The sequence below is a fragment of the Mustela nigripes genome, chromosome 1 (assembly GCF_022355385.1).
Source record: "Mustela nigripes isolate SB6536 chromosome 1, MUSNIG.SB6536, whole genome shotgun sequence".
Lineage (NCBI taxonomy): Eukaryota > Metazoa > Chordata > Mammalia > Carnivora > Mustelidae > Mustela > Mustela nigripes.
In genome coordinates this window covers 207507574-207519916 of record NC_081557.1, presented here as the reverse complement: position 1 = coordinate 207519916, position 12343 = coordinate 207507574, and the positions used below count along the sequence as shown (strand labels likewise).

The window sequence follows — 12343 nt, the reverse complement described above, 5'->3', positions numbered from 1 at the left end:
ACCACACCTATCAGATATTATAATATCTTGACAAACAGGGGTCTCATGACAAGTTATTGGGAAAGTCTAAATACTGTTGAGATAGCTGGCTATCTATCCATTTGGAAGAAATAAAATTAGAATGCTATATTATATTATAACAAAAATATATTCTATTTTTATATGAAAGATTTAAATATAAAAGATAAATAAGTATTATAAGAAAATATAGAAGAATATATAAAATCTTGGTGGTGGAATAGCGTTCTGGAAAATTATGAGGAAAATAGATTATAAAATTAATATTACCATTTAAGTTCTTAAGATTTTTGTATGACAAGAGATACTGTGAACAGAGTCCAAAGACAAACAATAAGCTAGAAGGAGATCTTTGCAATACACAGAGCAAAGTGTAAATATATCTCATAGACAAAGCTCTGATTGAAAATTGATCAAGATTCTAGACAGTTCCCTGGGAGAGTTGGGTCTCATTATGTGGAAAATGTGCAGCCTTATCTGCAGTGAGATAATCATTCCTCACTGTGCAATTCGCAACAAGTGAAATCATTGATTACAGTGCTAGTAACAATTTGGAGAAATATCCGCTCTCATATCCTGTTTACCATAAATTGGGCACCTGGATGGCTCAGTTGGTTAAGTGTCTGCCTTAGGTTCAGGTCATGATCCCAGGGTCCTGGGATCAAGCTCTGCATGGGGCTCCCTGCTCAGCAGGGTGTCTGCTTATCGCTCTGCCTCTGCCTGCCACTCCCCCTGCTTGTGCTGTCTCGCTCTCTTGCTCTCTCTCTCTAATAAATAAAAATTTTTAAATTAAAAAATAGTAATAAAGTACCGTAAATTATAACTCTTTGGAACATAGTATGCAAACCCTCTGACTCTGCAATACCACTTCTGGGATTTATTCAGTTAAAATGGAAGTACCAGTATGTAGCAATGTGCTCAAGAATGCTATCACTGATCCAATAACAAGACAAACACATAGGCAAACAAAACTGGAAACAACCCGAATGCCAAATAGGATCATTGTTGAATAAAATGTGATATAACTATACTATGGAATACTTTGTAGCTATGGAGCCACAGTTTCTTATTTGAAACTCTAATTTCTTGGATTTAAAAACATTTTTTTAAAGATTTTATTTATTTATTTATTTGGCAGACAAAGATCACAAGTAGGCAGAGAGGCAGGCAGATAGAAAGGGGGAGGCAGGCTCCCCGCTGAGCCCGATGCGGGGCTCAATCCCAGGACCCTGGGACCATGACCTGAGCTGAAGGCAGAGCCTTTAACCCACTGAGCCACCCAGGTGCCCCTAAAAACATTTTTTTAATTTTATTTTGTCAGTGTTTCATTGTTTTTGTGCTACACCCAGTGCTCCATGCAATATGTGCCCTCCTTAATACCCACTCCCAGGCTCTCCTACCCCCCCACCCTTATATTAAATAATATATGTCTTAGCAAAATGAAAATAATATGTCTAATAGATAATAATATTTAAAACAACATATATTATATATTATGTAATACCTCCATAGAGGTTAAATGAATCACCAATGGGATCTATATATTAATATATAGATATTAATATATTAATATTTTTCTATCAAAACATGAATATTCCCCCTAAGTGGAATAAATAGACCAATAAAGAGAAGTTACAGGTCAAGTTTTATCACCAAATAAATTACCAAAATAATTGGATTTCTTTAGCATGGAGGACAAAGGATTATGGTTCCTATAGGTAGACCAATGTATACTGATGTGGGAAGATGTCATGATACATGGCTAAATGCAAAAGTAACTTCTGGAACGACCCATAGAGGATGATCTCATTATTGGAAGGACAAACCGCATGCCAACACATGTAGGCATAAGTAAGGGGAAAAACGACAGAGAACCAAGTTACTTAGTCATGTTATGAATGGGAGTGGGGGAACCATCAAGGTTTGAAAGGAGTGACCCAAATACACATTTGTAGTCTTCGACTTATTATAATCAGCTGGCATTACTTTGATAATGCAAAAACTAATTTTTTTTAAAGACAGTGAGAAATGAAGGAAAACCGAATAAAAGCCATATTGGAGGGTTTCAGGGTCCTCTCAGTATGGTGGGGGCATACAGGTGTGAGTGTAGAGGTGACTGAGACCCTCCCTTGCCTTGTAGTCAACAGCAGGACTGAGGATTTGTTTGTTAGTATTAGAAGTGGGGACTGGGAGGGTGTCAGGGGCAGACTGGCGCTGGCTGGAGACGATGGGATCTGGGCCAAACCTTGGCAGGATAACAGTGCTAGGAACTGTTCTTTAGGAACACTAGATAACACTTCACAAGAAGCTTCACAAGAAGCTACTTCTTGTATGCCAGTCACTCTAACCATTTTATGTATATAAATTCTTGGTTCCTCCCAAACGCTATCTCAGGTCGGTACTTTGTTAACCTCACCCCCACTTTACAGATGAAGAAAATAAGTTATTTGCCCAAGAGCAGACAGCTAATCCCAACAAAGCTGAGACCCAAACCACGTCAGTGTGGCTCAGAGTCTCTGTCCCCAATTGCTATGCCACACAGCCTCTTGGGGTAGGGCTGTGTATGGATGCTAGTTCTGGCTCTGGAGGCTGCAGTAGGTGTGTCTGCTCTAGGGATGCTCCCTGGGTGGGCACACTCTTCATCTAGCCAGAAAGTTTGCCAGCAAGGGTCTGGCTAGATGACTTAGGCTTCACCCACAAGCACCCTAAAGGGATCACAGATCATCACTAACTGAGTACCTCACTACTGCCTCCCACCCAGGGGCCCTGGACAGAGTGCCTCCAGAAGCTTGCCCACATGTCAATGCTGGCAGCCAAGCCTGAGATTTGGATTTATGTGAAACTGCTGGTGCTTTTGCTGTCTACTGTGGCTAGTCCTATCAGGCGTGCCTCTACCGTGGGCCTCACTGTACCTGCTCTAGCAGGTGTCTGTCCATCTCATGGAGGTGCCCTCCAGGCCCTCCCAATGTCAGTTTTGGGTATGCAACCCATCTGTGTATTTAAGTCCCAACCTCTCAAACACAGCTTTCAGATGTGAAAATCCAACCATTTCCCCATGATGTGAGGACAAAGAGGGAAAGTGATTGTATTTATAACTAGTTTTCAAGGGTCTCAGGGTTGGCTTCTTTTAAGTACCAAGTTCCCCAGAAGGCTAGTACCAACTGTCAGGATGTTCCTTCCTCCCTCCCTTCCACCCATCTTCTTTCCCTGCTTCTCTTTATCTCTTGTCGCCTTCCTTCTCTGTCCCTCTTACTTCCTTCTCAGGTTTCTTGAACACTTATGTGCAGGGGCACCTAGGCTATCCATGTCCCATCTGTTGCCATTACTTTAAGCTGGATGGAAAGTGATCTCAATCCCCAGTCCCCTGCTCCCAGGATGTACAGAACTAAGACCCCCCCCCACTAACTATAGCAGGAAAACAGTGGAACAAGAGTGTCCTCTGGCCATGAAAATTTCCTCTCCATTCTTCTTCCTCCAACCGTAGCCACTCAGCTTCCTCAGCAAGGGAGTATGGACTCACCCCTCTCATCTCTCTACCATGAGCTTTTACTCTCTGAGCCACTGCCTCCAAAATTTAATCCATAAAATTTTTTACCATGCCCTCAGTATTTTTGTCCACTTATAAGTAATATGCATGTGCCATCAGAAAATTCACTTTATAAAAACTTGCACATAACGTAGACTTTTTTAGCATAGGTGTGTTTGTGTATATATATTCAAGTTCTACTCTCTGCAAATTTCAGTTATCCAATATAATGCTGTCAACTGTGTCTCCATGTTAAATTCTCAAACCTTATTCAGTTTGTACCCTTGACCAAACTCTTCTGGTTCCTCCCACCCCTCAGCCTGTGGCTAGCACTTTCCTAATCTCTGCTTTTATGAGTTTTTTTTTTTTTTAAGATTCCATATATAAGTGATACATGCAGTATCTACATTTCTCCATCTGGCTTATTTCACTTAGCATGATATTCTCAAGGTCCATCCATGTTGTCAAAAGGTGGCAGGAGGTCCTTCTCTCTCGTGGCTGAATAAAATTCCATTGTATATACAGACCACACCTTCTTTATTCATTCATCTACTGATGGACACTTATGTTGTCTTAGGTTTGTCCTAAGTTTGGCTACTATGAATGATGCTGCCAAAACTAGACATTTTCAAAGTATTAGATAAAATACTCTTATAAGTAGAGGTTCTCCAATGTTCTTCTTGTACCTACCATAGAGCCCACAGCTTTAAATCAACAAAGGAGCTAGCCCAGCTGCCTGCAGCTCTTGCTAACTGGGATTTCTGTTTCTCTATCTCTAGGACATGTTCACATCACAGACTTCAACATAGCGACGATCGTGAAAGGAGCAGAAAAGGCTTCCTCCATGGCCGGGACCAAGCCCTACATGGGTGAGTGTTCCAGGCCCCTTTGAGGAGTCAGAGACCCAGTGCCTGACTTCAGCATTCCAGTCCTTCCCCACACCAGTACCTGGCTGTCCCTAGTACGTGCTGGGCTCTCTCACACTTTATCCTTGTTGTCCTCTCTGCCAGAAAGACCTTCTCCTCCCATGATTTCCAGAGAACTCCTACACAGCCAGAAGTCCTAGCTTCAGGCTTGGGGGAAAACACACAAAAACAGACAAAAAAACTATATTTTCTTTTTTAATAATGTCCAGTAGTGCAGCCAGAATATAACTTTGTTACTGGTCATTTGGGGTCTATATTCCTAGGAACACAGTGCCTTTCTAATGTGTATTTTCAAGTTGGATTTTCTTTAGAACCTTTGATGGAAATATCATTTTTTTCCTACTTTCTTTTTTTTCTTTTTAAAAACTCTTTATTTTTTTAGTATTTATTTATTCTAAGTGAATTTTACTTTTTCAGTGTTTCAAGATTCATTGTTTATGCACCACACCCAGTGCTCCATGCAATATGGGAAGTATCATTTTTAGAAGCATTCCATTCCTGTACTTTGGTTTTCTCTAAGGACAACTATTATCTGAATGTGGAGTCTTTACAGATTTTCAGTATTTGTTATTTTCAAATCTTTTGCATCTCTTCCTTTATCTTTTTAAAATATTTCCCATTTTTCTCTTCCTTCTTTTAAAGATTACCTGTTGTGTTTATTTGCTTTGTATGCTTTCTAGTGAAATATTTATTACTAAAATAATTTCCCCTCTAATTTTTTCCCTGAGTTTTCTTGCCTGATTTTTTAGTTTCTCAATTCCACTTTGTGCTGTTCTTTCATGTCTTATATAGTTTTCTTAATGTCTATATTAATTATTGATTACTGTATAAAAAGGCAAGTCAAAACCTATTGGCTTATGCCATGTTCACAGATGGGGAGAATTGACATTGTTCAAATGTCTGTACTATCCAAAACAATCCACAGGTTCAGTACAATCCCTATCAAAATACCAGTCACATTTTTCACAGCAAAAGAAATAATTCTAAAGTTTGCATAGAATCACAAAAGACTCCTGAATAACCAAAGCAATCTTGGAAAAGAAGAAGAAAACTGGAGATACCACATTTCCAGATTTCAAGATTTAATTCAAAGCTGTAGTGATCAAAAGCATATGGGATGGCACAAAAACAGACACAGAGGTCAGTGGGAAAGAATAGAGAACCTGAAAATAAACCCATGCATATATGGTCAGTTCATCTATGACAAAGGAGGCAAGAATATGTAATGGGAAAATGTTAGTCTCATTAACAAATGGTGCTGGGAAATCTGTATAGCCACATATAGCAAAAGAATGAAAAGGCACCACTTTCTTACAGCATACACAAAAATAAACTCAAAACGTATTAAGACCCTAAATGTGCGACCTAAAAACCACAGAAACCCTGAAAGAGAGCACAGGCAGAGAGATATCAGCTGTAGCAACATTTTTTCTAGATCTGTCTCCTCTGGCAAGGGAAACAAAAGCTAAATTAAACTACCGGAAATACATCAAAATAAAAAGCTGCTGCACAGTGAAGAAAACAATGAACAAAACAAAAGGACAATCTACTGAATGGAAGACATTTGCAAGTGACATATCCAATAAAGCATTTTAGTATCGGGGGCACCTGGGTGGCTTAGTTAGTTCAGTAACTGCCTTAGGCTCAGGTCATAATCCTGGAGTCCTGGGATTGAGTCCCACATCGGACTCCCTGCTCTGCAAAGAATCTGCTTCTCCCTCTTACCCTGCCCCTTCTCATGCTTTCTCTCTCTTTTAAGTATATTAAATTCTTTTTAAAAAAAGCATTAATATCCAAAATATTAAAGAACTTATATAACTCAACACCAAAATACAAACACCAATAATAATAATAATACAATTTAAAAATGGGCAGAGGATCTAAATAGATGTTTCTCCAAAGAAGACATACAGATGGCCAACAGGTACATGAAAAGACTCTCAACATCACTCAGGTGTGTGGGGTTCCAGCAGTCCCAGGTTTGAATCTGAGGCATCCCTGGGAGGTGCTGTCCAGGCTTCTGGAATGATGTGGACAGCATCTGTGGACTGGGGAGTTACCAGCACTGATATGCAGCAAAGCCAACACAGGCAGGATCCCCCAGGGAGGATGCAGGAGAGAAGAGCACCAAGCACCTGGCGGCCCAGGGGACACTGTCCCAGAGAAGCAGACAGAATGGAAGGAGCCATCTTTTCCAGAAGGGGCAGTGAGGAGAGGAGAATGGCATGGAGAGAAGAAGCTCCCCTTTGGAGCCACCTCCATAACCCTATAAAGTTAGTTCTGACATCCTTTAGGAACAGCCTAAAGCTGTTCAATCCATCTCTGGGAATACAGAGCCCAGACCACTGGAGAAGTGAGCCCAGACCACTGGAGTAGTATTGTACCAACCCTTTCTTTTCTGCCCCTGCTCCACCACCAGGCATAGCACACTCTCCCAGCACCTCCTCTGAGACTCCCCCTGGCCCTTCCCCATTCTCATTCCCTGACTTCCCACTGCTGTCCTGGCTCTCAGCCTCTGGAAAAGAAGACCAGTGGTGACAACAGCTGACCACTCTGTCTCCATAGTGGCCCCACCACCAAGAGAGAGAAGAAAACCAACATATACTGTGACTCTGCTGTGTGTCTATCATTGCCTGTAATCCTCGGAAGACCCATAGGCAGCTTTCCCTTCTCTCCAGTTTATCGATGAGGAAGCTGAGGCCTGGGGAGGTTCATTACCTGCCCAGAGTTATGCAGTAGGCAAGTGAGAGAGCCAGAATCTGAAGCCATGTCTACATGGGTCCAAAGCCCATGCTTTTGCCACTATACCAAGCTGCCTCTTGACACTGAGTTCCTGTGCCAGAAAGCCATATTTCTCTGACAAGAAAAAAGTTTGTTGTCCCAAGTGTGTGTAGGATTTGGGGCTCCTGGTGTCCTTCTGTTTAGAGGAGCCTTAGTCCTGAATTAATAAACAGGTGCACAGGATAGATATTTCTGTGATTTAGCGGGCACCAAATATTTTTTTCAGACACCATAGGGGTTGACAGGACCAGGCGGTGGGAGTTTGTTGGGGAAGACAGGATGAAGTAGGGCTCTTTTAGTAAATTCAAGTCCTACAGCTCCCAGGGCTATAAACTCCTGAGGACAAGTGGCAGGTTTGTCGATTTTTTCCACTTGTACTGTTCAGTTCAAAGGCCCAATTACAAGCTCCCAGAGTGTTCCAAACACAGATTCAGAGAACAGACTGATGAGTAAACTCCCAGAGGTTGCTCATGAAGGATGATCCTGGAAGAAACATTTGCATAAAACTGAATTTTCATTAATTAAAAGAGCAGATGGAATTCACAGTCAGAGAAAAAAGAAATCTCTCTGCAATGTGCCAGATTAGAAGTCAGAAATGTACCAGCAGCCACCGGGGCTTCAGAGTTTATGCATCAGCAGTGGAATAAAGAGCTGAGCAATCACTCAGCAAATATTTATGGAATGTTTAGGAGATAAATGGAGTGAGGGCTGGGGGGCTCAGAGGAAACTGATGCTCTCTGGGGCCTGGGGGCTCACCATCTAGTGGGGCAGACAGATGCATAGGCACAGGTGTAAACAGGACACTATCAAGACAGATTCCTGGAGAAGGTAGCCATCTGAGTTAGACTCTGAGGGCATGCTCAGAGTTTGCCTGCTGGGTAAGGATGAAGAGACACCATTTCGGTCAGAGGCATCAGCCCGGGTGGAGGTACAAGAGGGGGCAACAGCACGGTGTGTTGGAGGACAGCTGCAGCTCCACTTCTTGTATGGCTTATAGACCAAGATGGCATGGGGAGGGAGCAAAGAGACAGACCAAAGTATGGGGGTCTTGAATCCATGATAATAGCCTGAGGAGCCAGCCAAAAGCCAGGAGGGGGTCCAGGCGAAGTGTTGCCTTTAGCGTGGGGCAGTTTGGGTGTCTTTTGCTTAGTGGCTGCCTGGACTTGGGCCCATCTCAACAAGATGAACACTCAGAAGTGTTGGCTGCCAAACCATGTGCCCCAACAGTTTTCTCATCTGAGTAATGGGATTAATGATGATGTAATCTGCCTTAGTCAGTTGTCTGTGAGGATTTCATGGTGTGGCTATTACATAATATAATATAATATATCTTGTCTGGCTATATATATAGCCATATATATTATACATATGTATAATATATATTATATATATATATTTTATATATATATAAATATAACATAATGTCTGGCAAATGGTGAATGCATTGGTCTGGGAGTCGATAGTGTTGTTATTGTTGCCACAGTTGTGATTTAGATGGTTGATTATTTGGTATTTGCTTAGCACTGGGAATCCAGGGCCTGGATTGGGAATGCCCTTGCCTTACGGTGCTCACAGTCCAGCAGGGAAAACAGACCCTAAACAGCTGGTTCATTATAGGAGCTGGGTTGGCTGGAGGATGCTGGGTGCACTAGAGGATCACAGAGCTGGTGCCTTGCCTGCATTCACTGAACATTAGTTCCCTCCCCCAGGTTGCTGTAGTGAGCAGACGAATGGTTGCTGAGCCATGATAATGATGCTAGTATATCGCTTCTCGGCCTTTTGGCTAAAATCAAGTACATAATGTTGCTAGTATGGTCCTTGTTGAAATGATCAAGGTTAGTGACATTTGCTGCCGCCTGTGCCAGAGAAAGTAAGAGAGCCAGTGTTCAGACCCAGGCCAGTGAGGCTGCAGTGCCCAGTATCTTTCCTGAGAACCTGTCCATTCATTCATTCACCCATCCATCCACCAGTCCACCTGTCCATCCATCCATCCTTCCATCTTCACAAATCTATTGAGTACCTCCTGCATTCCAGGCAGTGTTCTGTGGCCCCCAAATACATCTGTGAGTAAACAGTTAGTTCTCCTGCACTCATTAGGTTGGCTATGTATAAGGTAGATAATCACCTTAAAAATCACAAAACTGATAAATATATATTTGGAGATGTTTATTTTTGAGTGACAATTTAGCTGCAGTAAAGTGCACTCTTTTGGGGCACAGTTCTATGAATTTGGACAAACACAGACGGTCATTTAAGCACCACCACAGTGAAAGTACAGAACAGTTCCATCACTCCCAAAGTTTCCTCACCCCAGTCCCCGGCAGCCAGTGATCAGTTCAGACCATTCCATAGAGTCATAGAAATGGAGTCATATGGTCTACAGCCTTTTGAATCTGGAGTTTATTTTCTTCTTCTTCTTTTTTTTTTTTTTTCCTTAAAGATACTTATTTCTTTAGAGACAGCAAAGGAGAAAAAGAGAGCGCACACAAGCAGGGGAGCAGAAGAGGGAGAAAGAGAAGAAGACTCTTCACTGAGCAGGGAGCCCAATGTGGGGCTCAATCCTAGCACCTTGGGATCATGACCTGAGCTGAAGGCAGACGCTTAGTGACTGAGCCACCCAGGCACCCTAGCGAATCTGAGTTTTTTCACTTTGAATGATGCATTTGAGATTTATTCATTTTGTGTGGTTCAGTAGCTTTCCCTCTTTTTAAAATTGTGTTATATTAGTGACCATAAAATACATCATTAATTTTTGATGCAGTGTTTCAAGATTCATTGTTTATGCACCACACCCAGTGCTCCATGCAATACATACCCTCCTTAATACCCACCACCAGGCTCATGCATCCCCCCCCTCCCCTCCAAAACCCTCAGTTTGTTTCTCGGAGTCCACAGTCTCTCATGATTCATCTCCCCCTTCAATTTCCCCCAATTCACTTTTCCTTTCCTTCTCCTAATGTCCTCCATGTTATTGCATATGCTCCACAAGTAAGACCATATGATAATTGACTCTCTTCTTGACTAATTTCACTCAGCATAAATCTCCTCCAGTCTCATCCATGTTGATACAAAAGTTGGGTGTTCATCCTTTCTGTTGGAGATGTAATATTCCCTTGTATATATGGACCATATCTTCTTTATCCGTTTGTCTGTTGAAGGGTATCTCAGCTCTTTCCACAGCTGGCTATCAGTAGCTTTCCCTTTTGATGGATTGGCAAGTAGAACTCTATTGGATGAATAAACACAATGAGTTTATCCATTCACCAGTTGAGGGACACTTATTTCCAGTTGTACGTAATTATGAATGAGACTGCTATAAGCATTTGCTTTCAGGTTTTTATGTGAACTTAAGTTTCCAATTCTCTAGAATAATTACCTAGAAGTGGGATTTCCGGGTCATATGGTAAGCGTATGTTGAACTTCCTGAGAAATGGAGAAACTGTTACCCAGGATGGCTGGACCATTTTATATCCCCACAAGCAATGTATGAAGGCTCTGGCTTCTCTACACCCTTGCCAGCACAGGGGATATTGCCCCGCAATCATTGCTTTTCTTATCAGCCCTTCTAATATGCAAGGAGTAGTTTTATTTCACAAGTCCCTAATGACTAAAAGTGTGCTACATATTTTCATTTGCTTATTTGCCATCCATTTATCTTCTTTATGAAGTATCTATCCAAATCGTTCCCATTAATGATTTTTATTAATTCAGCCTTGGGAATTCTTTATATATCCTGGATATAAGTCCTTCATCTGATAGATGTTTTGCAAAAAATTTTGGCCCATCAGTGGCTTGTTTTTCTTTTGCCATAATAGAATCTTTTTAGAAAAAGAAGTTTTAAATTTGGATGAAGTCCGGTTTTTTAAGAGATTTTATTTATTTTTTATTATTTTAATTTTATTTTTTAATTGTTCCAAGATTCATTGTTTATGCACCACACCCAGTGCTCCAGGCAATACGTGCCCTCCTTAGTACCCACCACCAGGAGATTTTATTTCTTGATCATGTATTTGGTTTCGTATCTAAACGTCTTTTCCTCACATGAGTTTACAAAGAATTTTTTTCTTTGTTTTCTTGTAAAAGTTTTATACTTTTGGATTTCACATTTAAAGCTGCATGCATTTTTAATTTAGTTTTTAGTATGGTGTGAGGTGAAGATGGAGCTTTATTTATTTGCATACAGCTATCCAATTGTTCCAGAAACCTTTGTTGAAAACACTGTTCTTTCCCTACTGCATTGCCTTTGCAACCTTGTCAAAACTCAATTGACTGTAAATGTGTGAGTCTATTTCTGGATTCTTTTTTGGTGATTTAGATGTCTACTTCATAATTTTCAACAATATTTGGGAATTTGCTATCCATCTTTCTGTTGTTGATGTTGTTTAATTCTGTGATGGTCAGAGAAGTCCCTTATATGATTTCTTTTCTATTTTTTTTTAAATTGGTCAAGTTTGTTTTGTGGTCTAGATATGATCTATCTTGGTGAACACTCTATGTTTTTGTGCAGAGAATATGTATGTTCTTCATTAGTCATGTTGCCTATAAATATCAGTTGGGCCTTAAATATTCTTACTGGTTTTCTGTCTACTTGTTATATAAGTTACTAAGAGAAGTGTGTTGAAATCCCCAACTGTAATTGTGAATTACTCTATTTTTCTTTGCATTGCAGTTCTGTCTCATGTATTTTGATGTTCTGCTGTAAGGTGTGTACATTTTTAGGATTATTACATCTTCTTGGTAAATTGCTGCATGTATTATTATATAACATCTAAATCACCCATGGGTGAAAGACAGAGTCACAGGGAAGTTGGAAGGTGTTTGTAACTGAATGAGAATGAAGAACATAGTATATGAGCGTTTGTGGAATATAGCTAAGGCTGGACTTAGGACAGAATTGACAGAGCATTAAATGTTTATATTGGAGAAAGACAAGACTCAAATCAATAATTTGTATTTCCACCTTAAGAAACTAGAAATCTGAAATCTACTCTGTGTGATATTAATATAGCCACTCCAGCTTTCTTTTGTTAATGTTTGCATGGTATTTCCAGTGGTGTGCTGGTAAATGTTTAACAACTATCTCTCTGGTGGT

General features: G+C 40.8%; 1 protein-coding gene across 3 annotated transcripts in view; it reads left to right on the top strand.

Annotated features, from left to right (window-relative positions):
- STK32B (serine/threonine kinase 32B) overlaps window positions 1-12343 on the top strand; it is a 398863-nt gene that overhangs the window by 337307 nt on the left and 49213 nt on the right. For 2 of the 3 annotated variants that reach the window (XM_059380707.1, XM_059380690.1), the window contains one exon: window positions 4324-4413. The exons of the other annotated variant lie outside the window; for it this stretch is intronic. In XM_059380707.1, coding sequence (XP_059236690.1) covers window positions 4324-4413 — 90 coding nt within the window. The remainder of the gene's footprint in view (window positions 1-4323; window positions 4414-12343) is intronic. 3 annotated transcript variants of the gene reach the window in all.